Here is a 19417-nt window from a genome sequence, read left to right as displayed (position 1 = left end):
GATTTCAATAAATCCAAAAGCAGGGAGAGACACAAATATTTGTGTCAATGTTTGGAACCAAAGACAACAAAGAACCTACATGTGGTTTGTAGAGTACGATGGCGGTGGCCAAAGTGTCCACTTCTGTTAAAACAATCAAGAAAAGACAATCGCTACTTAAGACAACCCAACAGCATAATCACTCTGTGTGTAACGGTTCACAGAGGTCACGGTTTTGGGGTTCGAGATACGATACAAATTTGGTTCAACAGGAAAAAAGGAGAAAAAAAAATGTCCCTGATGCGTATTTCTAGATTTGTCTAGTTTATTTCAAACTGACAGTAGTGCACTTTAAAGTTCCATCTTGCGTTTTGAAATATCCCTTTAAACGCACAGTATGTACATTTTGATGAAAACTAACTCTGCGTCTCACAGCAGCAACTCGCGCTTCCTTATGTAGCAGTTTCCGACGTACCATCTGGTGTTTCCTTGGCAACGATAGACATTTCGTGTCTGTCATGGCGGCTCATCTTGGCGGCCGCCTCGGCCAGACACGTCCCGTTACGACTATAAAATTACGGATTTCTCTGGCTTTGATAACTGTTGGAAATATTTGAGATAATGGAAGTACTCAACAATAAAACATATAATGTAACATTTAGTATTTTTTTATTAATTTAGATATTTTAATGTAAACGTTCTAATAAAATTCTACATATACAAAGTAGAATGGCGTGCAGCAAAAAGTATCTGTCCCCCCGTGTGTCCACGACAGTCCCCTCAGTTATCAAACAACAAAGTGATTTATAACCGCATACAGTGCATATTTGTTGATAACCTTTTTGCGTTTCAGGAAGCCAGAGGTCAAACTGATGGGACATTAAAGGAGTTAAGAACGTACTCCCAGTGTCTATATATACCAAAGTGAAACGTTCCATCTCCAAAAATCACAGCAGCATTTCCTTTTCTAAACATTTCAACTAAAAATGTCATAGCTGTGGCAGCAGGAAGCAATTTGCTAACAAGGCTGAGATTAAAAACAAGGGAGGGACCAGAACGGGGTCAGGCCAGATCACTATCTGCTAAACCGTCGGGTACATTTTTTATGAATTCTTTGTCTTAAGACCCAGATAACACTTTTTTTTCTATGAACCGTCAGTCATGTATGATCTGAAGTGAAAGGAATCTAAACTCTTGATGATAACTCTTAGCTGGGACAGTTATCCCAAGCACTCACTGCCTTCATAAATCTCTGTCTGAAGCTAAGGCTAACATTAGGCCCATATTTATCCTGGCAGCTGCAAACAAATGGTCAGACCTGTGTGTGTGTATGTGTGAGAAAACACGTGTGTTTGCTAACAAGTGGATGTGAAAAATGCTTTAAAACTTGTCAGGAAGATTTCGCCCCTGTGTGACGACGGGAAAGAGCCAGAGAACGAGCACTAAATCGCCCTGGAAGTTGAACGAAAGCGATTTTCAAGGTCAATTTTTTCCAATCCCTGTGTAGTTGTACTGAATATCGTACCTGTCATTTTGACCTCCCTGCCTGTTTCACTAGTCGTCTTTCTTTACTGAAACCAATTCGTCATGACCGATTAAAAGGCTGTGGCAAATACAGTGGGAAAGACTTGAGGTGGCAGCTGTTCTATAGTGACTCTGAGCATCGGGCCCAGGTGCTCTCAGTCAGGCTGACTGGACAGCCACTCCTACCAATGACATGTACCTGCAACAAAAGAGAAGAGAAGCCACAGCCCAGCAGGCCACAGGGACCGTCACACCGTACCTGTCATCTGTACTTCCCTGCCTGTTTCACGAGTCCTCTTCCTGTACTGGTACTTAACGTCTTTAAATCAAACGCTTGACTCTGTGAATGTCTCCCTCTAAGGCTGCTCTCCGAGCATTAAAGAAAGTTTAAACACTTAGACCCATTAAGAGCTCTTCAACTTCTCACGCTGATTTCAGTTTAAAAATAGAAACCAGAAGAAGAATTCAGCCCTGTGATTGACTGGGGAACAGTCCCGCCTCAAGCCCACTGACAGCTGGGATCGGTCTCCAGCCCCCCCCCGCGATGCTGAACGGGCAAAGCGGTACAGGTAACGGATTGAAGGAAGAAGAATTCACCTTCCATCAACAAATCAATAACACAACAACAGCAGATTAATTAAGCTGAAGATAAAAGTCTTTCACTCTGTAGCTCACAAAATATTATTTTAGTCTTTGGTGTGATGTCTATATTTTCTGATATGTCAGAAATCAACAGCACCCTCCCTGTTTTTTGCTGTTAAAAAATGTTCATGCTGTTTGACTTACGGTATAAACACACTGTAAAAAAGAATATCCTTCTCAGTTGTGGTCTGTGGTCTGAGCTGTTGATGGCAGCACCTCACCCTTCTCTCTTTGAACCGACTTTCACTCCTATTTTTCAGTCTTTCAGCTGAGTCTGCTCATTTTTATGATCTTTTGTTGGTTTAAAGAATAGAATCGCTCACAGAGTAGCTGCTTCTCAGCTTTTTTAATAGTTCCCACATTCGGGACAAATATGGATTGTAAAACCTGATGGATACAGATTTCTTAAGCCAAAATTACTCAAAGATTACCAGCAATTTATCGGCCATTAAATCAAAATTATTGTAACACAGAAAGCAAATAAAAATCATATTCTTCAGACATTCAACTCAAATCTGTTTCAGCAACAACGTCTTGGTAAACAGCATTGTTAAAATTACTCATATTATGATAGGAAATAAGTCCCCGTGTCCACCTAGCGTTTTAATCTGAGCGCCAGTGTTGTTTATAATGAGTAGAGAGCGTTTGCAGCAGAAGGTGACCGCCAGAAGTAAAAGCGTAGCACCCAGCGTCTGTTTTCCGAGCGCTCCACCTTTTTTGTGCGGCACTCAAGTTGAAAATCTTTCAAATTTTCAGAAAGGCGCTGTTGACATAAGCGGCGCTCTGTTCCAAAACGTATAATATTCCTCGTAGTTTTCCCACCTACGGATTGTGTCTTGTACCCACATCCTCTTCGCCCCGTGTCTGATCTGTCAATAAACGATCTAAAAAAAAGAAAGAAAAATGCAGTAAAAAAGTAACAGAGCAGCGTTGGTCATACAGCGGCCGTTGTCAACAGACTGTTGTCATAGAGACGGGAGGAACGTGCAGCGCTTTTCTTCTCAGTGCACAAACGCTTCTTACAAGTGCTCCCAAAGCAGCCAACAATTTTCTGCACGGGAAAAAACGCTAGGTGGACGCGGGGGCCGAAGGGTTGTATAAACAGAAATCTAACTCAATCTTGGTGTGGACAAGCCTGGAATTGAAATATTCACTGTTACCTATAACTTACTTATCTTTATAGATTCATTATCTTAATTTGATGTTTGTTGTCATGTTATGTCTACAGTACATTGTTGCTCATCATCTACATGAAACACACTCACGAACTAAATGTCTGAGAAGTTGAAAGCAGCTAAGACGTCAGCCCCTCTGACACGGCGGCCGGTCTCTAATGGGTTGGTAGCTCTTAAAGTCAGGAATAAACGGAGGTGCTGAGTACACCCTATAGGATTTCACTGATCCTTCGTTGCCTGTCAAGTCTGTTTGGAGAAGGAAACGAGCATGTTCCCGCGTTAATGAGGAAGGAGGTCTGAGAAAGCAAAGTGGCAGAACACGAACACGCTCTCGCTCCACTCGTTTTTCATCCTCCGCTCCAGAATGATGAAGCATTTGTTTTCATTTTTCCCTGCTCCTGAAATTCTCAGAATGCCTGTTTTGAAAGTCTGGAGGAGAATCACGTGTTTCTTTGTGCTGGCTGGCTTCCACTCTGTGTTTTTGTTATTTCAGATTTGTTATTGGTGACCCCTTTAGTTCCTCTCATTGAGCACAACATGCTGGAGTCAGAGATCTGATCTGGAGCCTGCTGATGGAGATGTCCTCGTTTAGCTCGTCATGTTTGCCAAGTGAAGAGCTACAGATTCCTCCTTTGCATAGCTGAATGTTGTAAGAGTCTTAACACTGGCTCTTAGGTCACTCTCAATGTTTTTGTGTTTTACAAAAGATTGCTATTGAAATGCAGACCGTGTATAATATAGAATTTAATTTGTGCTTTGTAGTTGTGTGATTTGGTATCAGTTATCTAATCCATCTTCAGCCTATAGAGATGTTCTGACAATTAATGACATCAATCAACAATTAAAGTACAATAAATTAAAGTTTATTACATGGCTTTGATAGGCTACTGCTTCTGATTGGTCAACTAAGGCAGTCCGAGGTCTTCTATTCATATCAAAGCAAAGGTCTATAGCAGGAAATCTGCTGTGAAGACCAGACCAATGATACTGATGTGGCTCTAATCACAGATCCTACAATACGCTATTACAGTCTGAATCTGCAAAACTGAAGGTGGCGCATGAAGTCAACACCAAACAGAACACAGTATGCAGAGCCGCTGCTTGTCAACAGGTAAGGCAGGAAACTGCTTGGTGCCGCAGGCAAGTCGGTGCCCCAGAAGGGGTGACAGACTTTAAACTACAGCAGTGGCTCAAGATGTACAACGTTTGAAATGACAGTAGGAAACCTCCCTAAGGGGGACCCATCTGACAGCACTCACTCTCATTGTGCTGTTATGCCGCATTAAATCCAAATTTTGAAAATGAAAGACATTAAAGGAAAATTTAGAGGAGTTATTATAAAAAAAATATAATAAGTATGAATGCTGCTAGTCTAGCTTTTACTACGCAGGACAGACACTTGATAACTTCCGCTTGCATTACATTATGGTGTCAGTTCATTAATGTTTAAAATTAGTTAACTTGGCTAGCAGAGCAGCTAAGTGTGTTTGCACTGATGGCCCTAAACGAGTCCCGTGCACGCTGTCAGTAGGCAGTGTCGCCATTTTAGTGTCCCCTCTGAATTTTAATAATCTGTGTTCACATTAAGCATGTAGCCAGTGAAATAAGAGGCTGTGTACAGGAGCTGATTAGTCAGGAAACAGGCTGTTTGCTAAACCACTAATTGGCTGCATTCAGAACATCTGAAGCAGAGTAATACACATAGTTTAAGGTTCCAGTGATGATGTCCTCCTTATCAGAACTCATGGAATGCCTCCTGTCCAATCAGATTACTTTGCAAAGACGTACTGTTGTATGAAACGACATATCACTGTGTTTATAGAAGCAGTCATTTTGGCACGATGTGCAGCTCAGTGGCAACCACTCCCCAACATTTTTAACATTTCTGAGCGATCCTCAGGAGATTTAAAGTCCTCCACGTGGCTTAGGATGAGGCAGGTCATCTTTCTCTTATTATTTATTGCCTCCAGCTCTCTGAGACATCCAAACACCTGCGCCCATACTTATGAGGGGAATATTTGAGAGAGAACATCAGGCTTGCTGCTGGCACTTCCCCTCACCTGTTGGACACAGCTTGGATTCATAACAGTGGATGGTTACAGTAGCTGTCTGGCCACCAGGAGCTTCACACACAAAGGCTGGCTTTAAAGAGATCATGTATCAAAAGCAAGATAAATTATAAAGAATTATCCATCACCGTCCTCTTACACCTCTTAGCCTCTTAGCCGTGGTACATGGTGCTGTAAGTAGGTGACCTGGGTGATCTGTGGACATGGTAGGGATGCTACTCTGCCAGTTAAAAGTTGTTGTACTATTAGATTGACTTTGAAACAACTACTGTATTTTAAGATGGAAAAGTTGTTGCTTTAAAGTTGCAATTATCAAAAAATTTCAAACTGACTCCATACCTGCTCAGATGGTTATCGTTAAGCTTCTACCTATTTCTTGGGCTAATTGTTTATTTTGTTCTTTTTTTTTTTTATTATTTTTTTAATTATCTGATGAATACTTTTCCACAAAACCCAAACCTACCTCTTCCCTCAGAAGAAAAGAGTAAAATGCTTTATCATAACCTTCTGTAGCCCATGAAGAATGTTTGAATTTGTTGTTTTGTTTGCCATCCTAAGAGCTAGCAGTTTGGCTTTGGAAAGGCAGGAGTCCTACAAAAAGTATTATTTAATTCAATTAGGTATTAAATTCTCATAAACCACATAAAAATGTGGCTCATTACAATCATTACAGCTCTAACACCAACATTTGACCTGAATGTTGTACTTTCTGTGACTTGATTTAAAGACAAATTGTCCACCAACTGCCAAAAAATGATTGATACTCTTTTTCTTCGTCCTCAAACTACATTCTGTCTCGGTAACCTTTTTCTTTAGCTGCAGCTCTAGAGATCATTTGGCATGGTTAACCTCCTGCTCTGTTCCAGTGACTTCTTTTAGATAGCACACATTGCTACGGGGCTGATTTATCACACTCCCTTTAATTGGAAACTTTGGAAGCCGTTTCACTGCTGCAGAATGCCAGCACAGCTTTTTTTCACGGCCTTATAGACTTTATAGTACTGTAGCTTTGGCAGAGTTGAGACTGGGCACAGGGGACTTCAGGTTTTTAATTACAATGTCAGGGAACTGTAAATACCTGACATCAGAGATGTGTTTTACTTTCATTTCTCTTACAAATTCATGCACTAAAATCAATGTTTTTCCCCATCAGACTAATGTTAGACTTGATGACATGCGATTGACTTTAACTTAATAGAACTTCATGAATAGTATTTACTTTTATTTTAAGTGCCATGGAATTCCTCAAAATTGCGATTCTTAAGATTGTTTAGTGCAACAGTATTTTAGTGCTTGAATGTTTCAATAGTTTCTTTTGACAAAAGGTCAAAAGCTGCTAAAGCATATATTCATTAGCAGCTTTGCATTCATTACTTTTTTTTATGTTTGCACCATAGACTGTATAAATTATGGACGTAGTCTCAATGCCATCACTGATTGGTTTCTGAACATGCGTTATGAATCCCAACAATGGTGGCTGCCATATTGAAAATGCTGCACTTTACATTCAAACAGTGCAGAAACAGAAGAGGTCGAGCTGAATTGGGCCCAAAGCCTCCTGGCAAACAACCACAAAATGCCCTCCTCTTAGTCACCTCAGCCACACCCTAGTTATGCAAATGTATGCATAACAGCACATAGCGTTAATACAATTAAAAACAGATAGGTGATTAAAAAAATCACCCCCAGAAGGAGAGAAAAGGGTGTGAACATGTTTACTTCTGCTGTTAGAAATTTTAACAGCAGACAATCTATTTTGAGTGAATCAGTGTTTCCTTGGCTTTTGCAGCCAGCCCCAAGTGGACACTCAGGGAACTACAGTTTTTTGCACTAAATTTGGTGTGTTTTTCAACCCAATTGTGCTGCCTGGCTTGAACCCATTACTTACTTCATGTGTAGTTTGGGACTTCAATAAAACCAGAGAGTGAGCTTCCTCATATATAATCCACAACAGAGAGTGAGATAAACCGTCCATTGATTGAAAGTCACCACGCATCGACTGTAAATCCAGCAAGGCTTAAATAACCCGAAGTGAAGTTTCAAAGATGTGAGTGGGGTATTGAATCCCTGTATCAACATTAACAACGTCCTTCCTTTCTATGTGGTGTCTGCTCTGCAGTAAGTGAGAAGTGGCAGCTACAGGGAGCAGACAAAGGGATATGAACTCCTGTTAAGAAAACATGGAAGTATACCCATGTAGAAGTCATGTTCCTGTGATGGACCGTGGTGATAAACGGGGTTGAGCATGAATTGGAGGTGGTTATTATCAGTGTTTCTCCTTAGGTGCTTGCTACGGTATCTGTATTCATAGTATCTACAAGAAAGAAACTCATTTAGTGTGATCAAATCCAGAGCTAGCCAACAGCTCTAAAGCTAACGGGATTAGCAGTCATAGGACAGAACACATACTCACTACTCTCTCTTCTTAGACAACAAGGGTTAGCGGGAAACTAGACAACAGCAGGAACACGGGATGAATCATCTAATTTGAGAACTCAGTTAGAAAGGATTTTTATGATATTAGTTTTATCAGGTTTTTCATTTCATAAGAATGGGAGGAACATTTAAGGTATATGGCCTTACATTTAGAGATGCAGCACCCGGAGAAGAAGTAACACAACGTAGAAGCTGTATTAATATTTTTTGGCCACATGGGGGCAGTGGAAATAGCTATAAATATGATATCGACTTATTAGCACCTCGTAAAGTTGTTAAGACTAATAGTTGCTTATCTAAACATTCAGTATAGGCATGGAGCAAAAAATGTAATTGGAGTCGTGTTTCTGGGGTTGATGAGAGCGGTGAGACTGAACCAAAACAGTGAAGTTGAAGGCTGTAAAACCAAAACACTGAGCAGAACAATGCTGAAATCCCTTTCAGTTTCGAGGAACCACAGAGCTGGGTTTTCATTCTCTGTGAGTTCTTTGAGCATGACCCAAAACAAACTCATACAATTCAGTGATAAGAAGAAAACATGTTGGTTAGTGCAGCTCAAATAGAAGCTTAAATGTCAGTTTTTCTGACAAAAAAAGCCAAACAAACAAAATATTAGTAATTTTTGAGCTTCCTACAACACCAAACACTCATCTGTTAGCTCTACTTGTTGTTACACAATAAGCGGTGGCTAATTGCCATGTATTTAGTAACTGCATGATAGCAACATATCCATAGATACAGCAGTATAAACAAACAGGAACGCCCAGATTTTAACATGATGGAGTAATCAAGAGTTGTTGGAAAGAATGTCAACAGTATGCCAAGTGCATGTAGGAGACATTGATGGAGGAAGAAGAAAGGGGAATGACCTCGCAGAACGTAGAAGTTGATAATTTGATTAAACTAGAAAACTGGAGGAACAGTTGCTGAGTGTGCAGGCTCTTTTCCCGGCATCACTAAGCTTCCCTGACCAACACAACAGCTGTTGGCGACTTGCCGTGCTGGAGGACGATTCCTCATTACACGCTGAAGGAGCACTGGGACTTTCTCGTCTGAGTTCCCCCACCCTTATATCCACATCCTTTCCATAGATTTAGAGTGACACATTTTCCATGCTATGCCTTCTTCCACTGTGTCTGAGCTCCTGCAGTCTAATCATGACCATCCAGGAGAAAATCCATGTGAATCGTAGCCTCTACGCAGCATGGGCGTTGGTGAAAAGTTCCACTGGCCGCTGGGGGACGGGGATCTGCTCAGCTCTGATGCTGCCTGGGAAAGCCTGAGTCAGACTCATGAAACTGGATATCACCCAAACAGCTCTCTCTCTACTGTATGTCCTTCATTTCTTTCTCTCCTTGTTCTGTTTATCTTTCATTTTAACCATCCTGCTGTTTTGGATTTTGTTCCTCTGTCCTTGTATTTTATTTCCTACTCATACTTTTGTAGAATTTGCTCAACTCCTCTTGATCTGCACCCACATAAGAGGTGCTATGTTCACGTTTAAAAGTTGGATAAAGAGTAACAGTGACCTAATAAGTGTGTTTGTGTACTACAAAGACTGTCAATAAGAAGTGGATAAAGCCTCTGATTTCAAAAGTGAATTAGCAGAAGTGACTCAAACCTGCATTGTTTACATGGCCAGCAGGGGGCGACTCCCCTGGGTGCAGCAAAAGGTTTGACTGAATGAAACCATGTAGGACAATTAACTGACTTGTTGATTTATTACCCGTGTATACATTGTCCTGATGGGTTGATGGTTTCAGTGGTTAGATTTAAGACTTCTTGATAGCAACATTTACATTTTCTAAGATATGGTCCTACATAGAAAAATCCACAATAAAACAGGGTAAGCTTTACCGTTAGACAAATTATAAACCACGATGACCAGTCAACCACAAAAGACAAGTAACCCTTGTAAAATGTTTCGTCCATATATGGTATCTTCTGATTATAAAAATCCAAGACGGCCAACTGGGCACTTTTCATTGGCCACCAATCCAGTTCACTATGACTGATGTCATAGTGGAAGACCTAACTGTCAACAATTAAGTGATGCAGCTTACCTGAAACTTAAGTTGTCTTTAGCATTTACCTTACTGGAACAAAACAATGGTAAAAGTTCAAATAAATGAATTAAGGCAGTCTTATCTTTGTCTTTAGCCATGTTGATGTGTTTACACTACAGACAGCGTGTTTCAGCAATCATCAAGGTAATACAATCCACAATAACAGGAAATGGGCCAGACCATGAGATGCATATTAACCTTAAATACAGGCGGATAACTTTCCCATGCTTTACATTCCTTTATCCTTGGTATGCATAATGACTACAGTAACTTATATGGGCATGGACCAAGACACCCAAAAACATGGGGAATTCCCACTTCCCACACTCCAGCCTGCATGGTCCCTACATGAAAGGTATGAATCTCACATAAACAAGCATGTTGTTTTGTTACCATAAGCCATATGTGTGCTCTGTACCAGCCCTCCCTTCCTTCCTGGCCCTTGTCATTAATAGCAGATTAAATAACGCTCACTGAGTCGACATCTGGTAAACACGGCTTCATCATAAGGTGTTACTTTTAGAGCCACCTTCCATGTAATTACTTCCCACCAACATCAAAGACGATGGTCATTCTTTCCGTGTTGTGGTGTAATACTTAATGTGCTTCAAATTTGTACCAAACATTCTTCACTAATGTCCCTTTGTCTGCTACTGGATAACTGGTGAGGGTGTGGGAGCAAATTCAAATGACTGACTTTAAGACTTTCATCAGGAGAAATGAAAGGCAGCCATTCAAAGCTGCTGTAATCAATACTTTTGTATTAACAATGGATAAAATCACATTAAATAAAATGCTGAGGAGTCTAGGCGTTGTAGCTCCTGTCAATAAATATTTTTAATTTTGAAGACAACAATTTGACTAAGATCATTTCCAATGAGAGCGGCTTCAAACATGACCTATTATCCTGATGCCATTTTAAAAGTTACAGTCTTACAATGCTGAATGCCCATTCTAAACGTGGGCAAAGTTTCAGCTCATAAGGTAAACAAATATTGGAGTAATCCCTGGATCCAAAATCACATGACAATTCCCTGATATGAAATGAAGAATTTCACTATAGGCGGCTATAAGCCTCTTGCGGAGGCTCTCTTCTCCAAGCAGTGGCGAGCAGCCCCGCAGCGTTCTGCCCCCCAGGAGGCTTCTAGAGAGCCGGCCAATCAGAAGAAAGTGGGCATGTGGGGAGGCGGGCCTTAAGGGGCAGCAGCTGATACAAACCATTTCAGGTAGAGGCTGAAATTAGGGGTTTTACTGTCAACAGTATAAGATGAATGAGGAGTTTTTTTTTGTTTTTTTAAAGGTTTATTTTTGGGCTTTTTGTGCCTTTAATGAAGAGATAGGACAGTAGATAGAGCTGGAAATCAGGGAGATAGAGTAGGGAATGACATGCGGGAAAGGAGCCACAGGCTGGATTCGAACCTGGGCCGCCCGCTTTGAGGATTATAGCCTCCATACGTGGGGTGCGCGCGGTAACCACTGCGCCACCAGCGCCCCGAACGAGGAGTTTTTTGACCTGCACATCTTGCAAAGCTACTCTATTGTCACAGTCCTCTTCCTTCTCTTAGCCTTAGTCATTACATCAAACAGAATTGGGACGGGCTCACTGGCTGGTACCGTTAAGCGGTCAGCACTTCTCGAGAGAACTGCGGCCCGCTGCCAAGCTTACATAGAGCTATAAGCAGGCGAACCAGGGCGCTGTAGAGACATGGAGGAGATACCGTTCTCACTATTAGATAGACTTTGATGGACTATTTTAAGATGGAAAAGTTACATATTGTTGCTTTAACAGAAACAGTCTATACGTATGTAAAGCAGGTTTATTCCAACCATTCCAGTTAATTAGACCACAAAAAAATCATTAAAGGGACGGTGGGTAAGCCCTACTCAGCCGAGGTTTTGAACTGGTTTACTGTACTGTACTGTAGCGTCCCCTTCATTGTGGTGAATGTTTCCAGTTTTAATCTTAAACATGAAATCATATTTTATTACATCAGCATATCAGAACAGAGCGGACTCTAAGCCACATGATAAATTGACCGTGTGAGTTGAAAGACAAACCGAGCAGCTGACTGACAAGTATGTATCTCCACGCTGCTGTTGACGCTGTTTGACTTTGAATTGCTGTGAAGTCAATGGATTCATTCATGGCACTTTCTCTCTCTGGTTGCAGCTGTAGAGGGAGAGTGTGTGTGTGTGTGTGAGAGAGAAAGTCAAGGAGAGAGAGGGAAAGAGACTGAAAAGGCGGGTGAAGGAAAAGGTGGGGTGGGGGGGGACTCATATTTAACCTGTAACTTGAGAAGCTGATAACAAGGAGAGAATGAGGAATGAGCTTGTGAAGAAGGAGTGTGTGTGTGAAAGAGGGGAATAAGACAGTGACACAGAGAAATAAAAGGGCTGAGCCTTTGTTTCCTGAGCTGCTGAAATCTTCCTGGGAAATTCAGCTCAGTGTTTTCTCTCCGTCCTCGTTACTCATGTGTCTCCCCGTTTGGGAGGAGGGTGAAAACGGACTGAACAAGAGGGAGGAGAAAAACCGGGCAGAAAGAGAAAGAGAGGGAAATAGCTGTACTTTGTAGCCAGACTTTCCCTGCTTATTCAGCGCTGAGTGCTGCACTGCGCCGTTTCCAGTTGTGGGATGTTAAGATTTGCCTTTGGCTGCACTTCCCCACACTCCTGCGCTCACATAAAGACTCTTTAGACATTTTTATGCTCATTTTCTTCAGAGGAGGAGGAGGAGTGAGAGAGGGAGAGACTAGCCAGACCTATTAGTCTGGAGACACACACACATACACACCAACTCTCTCTCTCTCTCTCTGACACACACATTTGTACACTCCTCCAGCTCCGCGCTGCACCAAGGTAACAGTGAGTGGCTTTAGCTTTAGCCATCTGGTCGGAGCGCAGAGGAGAGCCTCTCTGCTGAACAGAGGGGTGGGGGGGAAAGGGAAAGGACGATGCAGCACTAGGTGGGCAGAGGAAACCAAAGAGTGAAAGACAGACGACAGACACACACACACACACGCAGTAAGACAGGATGGCCACCGCAGTGTTTCAGGTAAGGAGTGAGATTGTAACAGGGGGAACACAGCTGCTGCCTGTCTGGTATGTGAGTGCTTGGCTGTCCCAAGTGTTGTGTGTGCTGCGCTTGGATTAACAGCAAACCCTCTGCAGTACGGATCTGCTTTATTAGGCTGGAAGAAAAAGCTTAAAATGCTATCAGTTGTTTTATTCATGCATGTGTTTAGCCTGGCGTTAATGTGGTTTATGTATGTTTTGTTGTGTCATGATTTGCTTAAGCATTAACACAGCAGACGTAGGCTATAGCTGGTGTGCACATCTGTATAGATTTGTGGGTGAAAAAGTGATGTACCCATTATCAATGTTTATAAGCCTGCATTACGCTGTCCGCTGAAGAGGCTATGGATGACAGGAATGTGTGCAAATGATCCTGTAATGGAGATCGATTATAGTTTGTGTTTGTTGTATCAGTGTGGACTTGTTTGTGTTTGTGTAATGTAAAGAACTGCTTGTTTCTGTAGAGCTCATGTCTGTGTGTGGTCTCCTCGGCTTACCATGTTCTGTGGTCGCTGGCCCTTGGTCATAGCTGGAATGACAGCGGTGGCGTATGTCTCCTCTTGTTTTCAGTTTCCTCTTTTTTTTCCCCTCCTTAATGCCTAAAAAACAATTTGTTGCACTTTTAAAGAATACTTTAGTGTAGGGCTGTTTTCCTCATACTGTGCTAAGATAACACTTTCTGACCTGGAGTTCAAAGCACAGTTTGAAAAAAGGTACATTTGTGGTAGAAAAAGATATTTAATCTAAACAGAAAACGAGTTCTGTTTTTCATGATAGAGAAAGTTTGTGTGTGTGTTTGCCTCCTTCCAATGATTTCAGTATCAGTGTGTCTGCAGCCATGAACCCAGCCGCAGTGTTTCACAATAGGACCTTGCAAAAGTTGATGCATTGAAAACATCGCCCCAGGCTTCAGAAAACCCAACAGCACTTTGGGAATTTTTGGCACGCTGACTGAGCTGCAATTGCCTCCAATTTGCCTCAAATTTAGGAGAAAAGGAATAAAGGCATAGTGTTAAAAACGTGGGACAAATTCTGTGGTTGTACCATACGCTGTCAGCTGTGATTTTCGACCCTGTCTGTGAGGCTGTCTGGATTCTTAATGGATTGATGATAAGCTGTCAGTACCATATTTTACTCTCCTTTATGAGCTTAGACTCAAATTATGTTAAGTCCTTCAAACATGGCTTTTATAAATGCATTGATGAACTGTAGTTTAAGGGTGCAGATATAACACAATGCAACTAAAATCATGTCACAATCCATTGTTGTTGGTGTCATCACCGTGATGTTTTCAGTCATGGATCATTCTTGAACCAGGCCACTGAGTCAAATCAGTTACATGCCCAGGGTTAACCTGTTAGGGGCCTCCGGGCTGAAAAATTGCCCCTATTGGCCTCTGCACACTTCCAAGCATTGTGTCTGTGTCCTGTCACTTCCCAGTTCCCACCACATACAGAGTGCATAGCACACATATTGTACAAGGCAGCTCCAGTGTTAAAAAGCTATCCAGGAGTCCTTCACAGAGGTTGTTGCTGTAATTGGATTGAACACAACTACAGTATGTTTAGGCATATAGAATAAATATAAACTGAAGTGACTGGATCTTTAAACAAGGTTGTGAAACAGGGCCCCTCTTCAAAACATGTCCAAAATATTAGGTTGCTTGGTGAGGAACATTTTTGGTTTTCACTTTGTTGAGTCCAAAGTGTTTTACAGTAGTTTAAATTTGGGTGAGGGATAAAACTCAAAATAAATAAGCTGTGACTCAATTGAATATCTGTTTTTTTCTGAATATGTATTGGTTGAAGGTTTAATGGCCATGAGTGGTAAAGCAACAAACTGTAAACACTTGGTCACAGTTAAATCACCATTCAAAGTTGAGTTATTTTTGTGCTCAAAGTGATGATTGTTAGTCCATAGTAACTCACTAAGACCTGTTTTGGGGCTCTACCAATCTCAGCTATCTTTTAGTGATAGTTAAGGCCCCGGGGTCAACTGCAAATATTTAGGAGCTTATGCTGTAGTCAGCAGATTTCTGGATAGATGATATCAGATATCCAGACCAATTATTCCTCTTCATGCCACAGGTTATTGTTGACAGTCTGACTTGCAACTTGGGACACAAGATTGAAGTTTGAGTTGGCAGAGGTCATCTACCACTTGATATTTTCTGCATTCAGGTGCAGTTACCTGTTTATAAAGATGGATTAAAAAGGTAGTTTGTCATCGGATGATTACTGATGTGTTCTGTGGTTGCATTTGGACAATATGCTCCACCTTTTTGCTGCAAACATGGATTATTTCTAACCAAAGCCTGCTCCAACACGATTGGTCAAAGCAGGAGAGAAAGCGTCCAACACTGAAAATCTTGTCCCTGGCCTGCAGATTCTGCATTCATATGCAGATAACTGTTTCTAGAGAGATTAGGTCTAAACATGGGGGAAACATCCCACTCTAAGCTGCTAAATGCTCCACTGTGTTCACCAGCTAGTTGCTAACTGTGACTGCATGCTGTTTGACGGTTAGTAGGATGTGTACAAGCAGGTTTTAGAGCTCTTTCTGCTCTGTTTGCTGTTCCTGGCAATACAGTTGAGGTGAGCAAAGAGACTGAATAGTAATGGTTCAGTTGTTGCCGTTTATTCACAACAATTAGCTAAAAGGTGCTTAAATGCCCAAAGAAGCTGCTTTCGTAATTTGATCCATCGTTGATACATGATATCGATTAGAACACCTTTAAATGCATCTGACATTTTGCATCTCAAATGTTGTGTGACGCATACATTCCTTGGATGCATTCCTTGGTCCAACAGAAATGTAACACAGCTCTGTCCTGCCTGGACAACAGCAGCACTCATGACTCCTGGTCGTGTGGGAACTGTGTACATCCTCTGGCAGCGAGCCCGTGCCGGACTGGATTTCAGAGGAGACATTTTTCATCATTACCATCTGCCAGGGACGCAGTGCTCCACTCAACCCCCCCGACCCTCCTTTAGGCAACTCATGATAGATGCCTAAGCACAGACGCACACAACCACACATGCAGCCAGGACAGACATGTACTGTAGGATGGGGCTGGGCAGTTTAGGAAGGTGTGTGTTGAGTGACTTACTGTCTATGAGTGTGTGAGTGAATTTCTGGGATTAGAGCTGAGGCAGTGGTCCATGACCATATAAAACCAGCAGCATGAATTCTCATGCTTCTCTGCTGATGTAATCCTCCTTCGGTGTGTGTGTGTGTGTCTTAGTCCCTGCAGACATAGCCTAACCTCTTCCATTACTATGTATTGCTTTTTATTGTTTTTCACATTATTACAGAACACTCTCTGGCTGTCACTTTGATAAATGTCTGTCTTTAAGAGTCCTGTTTATAAGAGTGGAAGCTTTGTTTCATTTCATCGTCACTGCGTAAACCTCAAGAGGGATCTCTGGACGACCTGCTAAACCCGAACCTTTATTTCCTTTACCCGGTGTTTAAATGTGCCCTCTCTTTTCTTTCCGTCTGTCAAATCTGTTCAGTTCAGTTGTGTTCTTCCACTTTCCCTTTATCTTTACATGCCGTTGTTTAGATAGATGGATGGAAAACTTGGCACTGGCTCTTGACTCAAGGGCATTTAGGTATATTGAAATACACTCAAGTGAGACAATTTCCTCAATGTTATCCTCAAGAACACACTTTGCATATACAGCACAGCACCTAAATCAATAAATAACTTGATACACATCTAGTATAATGTCATACAAATTAAGTTGCATTGTTGGAATTTCTTATGTGTGCACGAAAGGCTCTGCAGAAGACCTGCAACGTCCAGGCAGCATTATATTTATACCCTTTGTCCTCTGGGCTAAATGCTGGCGCATACAGTGAGCCTGCAACAACATAAATAACTTAAAGCTGTGCCAAAGCATCATGCCTTACAGTCGGGCTTTTAGTATAATTAATAGCATCCAATGAGGGCACAGTAAAAGCTTCAGATTTTCAAGGGCAACGTGTAATGTTTCACTTAAAGGTAGTTACCTAGCAGGTGGTCTGACTAGCTTGAGAAACTGCTGTCATAGGCCCAGAGGAAGGCGTTTAAAGAGTGAATGAAGTAGCATGTCCGCAAACTAATGCTGCAGTAAAAATGAACAGTGGACCTCTTTATAATTTACTGCTTTTGGGCCGTAACCGCCCACTAGCATTACGACATGACAAAGCCCACCAACTTGGACCAAACCATTCCCATCCATTAACACAAAACTGATGTAATGTTGTCACTTTTATGGTTTGGGTTTTATTTTGTGTTACAACTCAAACTCCCACCGACCGAAATAAAGCATCAAATTAGGATTGTATTTCAGACTTCTTTTGGTAGAAAGTCTGAAACACTTTGATGTTGTTTTTTCTTTAAGAAGCGCTTTAAATGGAACCAGTCGGGCCACAGTCCTCATTTCTTCTTGTATGAAGGACGCTTCATACCCGGACCAATTCTTTTCTCGACCCTCCCAGCCAGCCTAATACCTCTTAAGTAGAGGCCCCTAAAAAGAGGAACATTACAGTGAAAGATTTAATGGTGCCTAATCTATGAAATAACTCCATGCAATCAAGCTTAAAGCCTGGTATAATGGGCCTTTCTTGAACCGTGTTTGCATTTTTAACATAGGAACATATTGAGAAACAAGGAAGAAAACTGTTCCCGACTTTTTCCAATAGAATTTGAGTTCACAAAATGCAATTCTTCCCGTTGGCATCACAACACCAAGATAGCTATCCTATCCGTTACCAAACCAAGTGGCTAAACACAGTCTATTTTATCACATGTTGTATCTATAGTAAAGGTAATAACATTATTTTACCTGGCCTTGTTTGACCTCTCATGGCTCCTTCCATGCATACAAACGGACTTGAGCTTCAAAGCATCATGATGCTTATTGAATGTGGCTTCTCCAATGAAACTCAGCTGTAGGTTTGTTTTGTTTCGGCCATGTGCAGGGTTTGGATTTTGCCAATTTTTTTATAGATTTATTTCAGAATATTGATGCTTGATGCCTTCAGATGCACAGGCTTTGAAGTTGTACGTAGGTGTTGAGGTAGAATTAGCTGCAGATTTAGTCTGTTTCAATATCAGCGTCTGTTTGGGATCAGTGACCCCCCACCAGGTGAAGTAGAACCAACAGTACACTAAAGCAAGGTAAACAATTCTGATGTTTTACAGTTTGTGTAAAAGCTATCAATTTCTATGTTTAAACCTTCGGAGGATAGTTTAGTCTTTTATCTGGTTTGGAGATTGGTTCTTAGGACATGATCTCTCAGAGGTACTTCAAATAACTTTGACCATTCAACACCTCCTGACATTGTGCTGGAACGTCAGGTGAACTAGTGAAAACAAAGACAAGTCAAAGTGAACCTGAGAGAGGAAGGTTCACTTTCCAACAGATGATAAACGCTTCAAAACCGTTTCAGATTGGTGTAGACAGAAAAACTACTCGTATTGGTTTAAAACAAAAAGCTGTGGCTTGGGTTGAAATGAATATGCATGTTAATTCAGATTCACATTTATGCTATGTACTGGTATGTACAGAGAGGTAACTTTGTGTTACCTGTGATGCAAAGTAAATACGACTTTCTGTCTTAGTGGAACTCTGTCCTGGGTCGAAGTCCAGTATTTTTGTGATCCATCCATCACCCCTAAATACGACTTCACTTACACTTTACCACTTTTAATTGGACTTCCTTTTTGTGCGTCCCAAAAAGGACCCTGCGTCGAGTTTCCATTGGCACTATTTCTGTAGTTCTGGCGCTTTATTTTCCCATATAATAAGCTACAACCACAGTGTAATGCAGTATTAAGAGGTTGCCATCATTTCAGTCATTTCTTTGAGACCAAGGCCTTAGGTGTAGTTTGAGGAAGAGCTGTGTTCCTACGTCATGTAGTAGTGATTTGTTGGAGCATTCGAAAGCATGTTTAGATACGCCCAACTATCGACTAAAAGCAGACACTTTTATTTCATAGAAACAATCTGTTAGGAGCATTAAAGACCAATTCTTTAAGGCGTGCAGGATGAAATCCTGGTATCATTTCAAACCTGTATTTGGAACTATTGTTGCCTACATGTGAAAAATAAATCAGAGAGGGACGGAAAACATATGAGTCACAGTACTTTGAGACGTCTCTCTTAAGTCTTTAAAAAAAAAATTGACCTTTACAAATTAATACTAATCCTCACAATATGTCATTCAATTGTGTGAAAGCCTTAAGATTATAGAATAATTTAAATGTTATGGTCATCAGGCAGCAGACAAAGCATGAAATTAGTTATTTTTTTCAGTGAAATCAATTAAAAACATCACTGGAGCTGCGGTTTGTTTCCAAATGACTGAGCATCCTTGTGAACACTATGTGAAGTATGTGCCCTGTCTGTATCTGTACGTGTGTGTGTGTGTGTGTGTGTGTGTGTGTGTGTGTGTGTGTGTGTGT

General features: G+C 41.3%; 1 protein-coding gene across 7 annotated transcripts in view; it reads left to right on the top strand.

Moving 5' to 3' along the window:
* tns1b (tensin 1b) overlaps window positions 1-19417 on the top strand; it is a 175481-nt gene that overhangs the window by 69088 nt on the left and 86976 nt on the right. Inside the window, exon 1 of one of the 7 annotated variants that reach the window (XM_061053886.1) lies at window positions 12303-12943. The exons of the other annotated variants lie outside the window; for them this stretch is intronic. Coding sequence (XP_060909869.1) covers window positions 12923-12943 — 21 coding nt within the window. The 5' untranslated portion in view covers window positions 12303-12922. Of the gene's footprint in view, window positions 1-12302; window positions 12944-19417 lie in introns of those variants that run through there. 7 annotated transcript variants of the gene reach the window in all.

Source organism: Labrus mixtus, chromosome 13, assembly GCF_963584025.1.
Source record: "Labrus mixtus chromosome 13, fLabMix1.1, whole genome shotgun sequence".
In the NCBI taxonomy this organism is placed as follows: domain Eukaryota; kingdom Metazoa; phylum Chordata; class Actinopteri; order Labriformes; family Labridae; genus Labrus; species Labrus mixtus.
The sequence above is the reverse complement of the archived record's forward strand: the minus strand, read 5'-3'. Positions and strand labels throughout refer to the sequence as shown.